This window comes from Plectropomus leopardus, unplaced genomic scaffold (assembly GCF_008729295.1).
Source record: "Plectropomus leopardus isolate mb unplaced genomic scaffold, YSFRI_Pleo_2.0 unplaced_scaffold86672, whole genome shotgun sequence".
NCBI lineage: Eukaryota > Metazoa > Chordata > Actinopteri > Perciformes > Serranidae > Plectropomus > Plectropomus leopardus.
In genome coordinates, this window is record NW_024695541.1 from 1 (window position 1) to 996 (window position 996).

At 42.1% G+C, this 996-nt stretch overlaps 1 protein-coding gene across 1 annotated transcript; it reads right to left on the reverse strand.

Moving 5' to 3' along the window:
- Positions 1 to 56: 56 nt before the first annotated feature.
- Positions 57 to 850, reverse strand: LOC121940425 (elongation factor 1-delta-like; the record flags this gene model as incomplete). The annotated part of the gene is made up of 2 exons (XM_042483202.1): positions 57 to 251; positions 620 to 850. Coding segments are annotated over 2 exons (426 nt in total), but the record flags the coding sequence as incomplete, so codon positions are not given.
- Positions 851 to 996: the final 146 nt, after the last annotated feature.

The window sequence follows — 996 nt, forward strand, 5'->3', positions numbered from 1 at the left end:
CCAGCTGATAATCCATTTGTAATACAACATTTTGAAAGGAAAAAACTTGTACTTACATAGTCTTCAAACTTAGTGATTTCCTCCTCTAACATGTCTGTTCCCACTTTGTCGTCCTCCACCACACATGCGATCTGGAGCTTCTTGATGCCGTAACCCACAGGAACCAGTTTAGACGTGCCCCATAGCAGGCCGTCTGCCTGCACTGAGCGCACACACTCCTCCAGCTTCTGCATGTCAGTTTCATCGTCCCACTGAGAAAGGGCAGGAGAGGTGGTGAAAAGTGACAGGGTCAGTTTCACATAAAATAACAATGACTGTATATATAGATATTGAAAATTGTTGGTCATTGTACATACAAATGCATCTGTTCTTCACCTACTTGATTGAACACAATAGTTCTGTTAACTTATAACTATACTTTTCCTCATTTTAGCTGTACGTCTAATTCCATCTTCCTGCAAACTGTTCTTGGAACTGTAAGTATATTGAGAGTAGATTCCTGAATTTCTATATATGCACATTTGGCAAATAAAGCAAATTCTGAAATGTATCATGCCTTTTTTTTTTATCTATAGTTTGTGGCTCCTGTAGGAGACACTGACGTGAAACGCAGACTTACAGGTTTTACATCTAACAAGATGGAAGACTTGGCGATGATGCCAGGCTTCTTGGCCTTCTTCTCTGCGTACTCTTTCAACCTCTGTTCTTTAAGTTTGTCTGCCTCTTCATCGTCCTCATCGCTGCCAAACAGGTCAATATCATCGTCCTCCTCTTCCTCCTCGTCTTTAACCGGGGCGGTGGTCTTCTGATGGACAGTAGTGCCCTGAATAGAGCAAAAACATTTACATGGCTACACAGAGCCTAAGGTGATGCTCTGGAGGTAAAAAAAAAACAAAAACCCTAAAACACATGTAGCGCCCCTAGCCTTACCGAACTGATAAAGACTACAATCAAGAGCGCTAGCATTCACCTAGGTTCAGGAATGGATACCTGGAA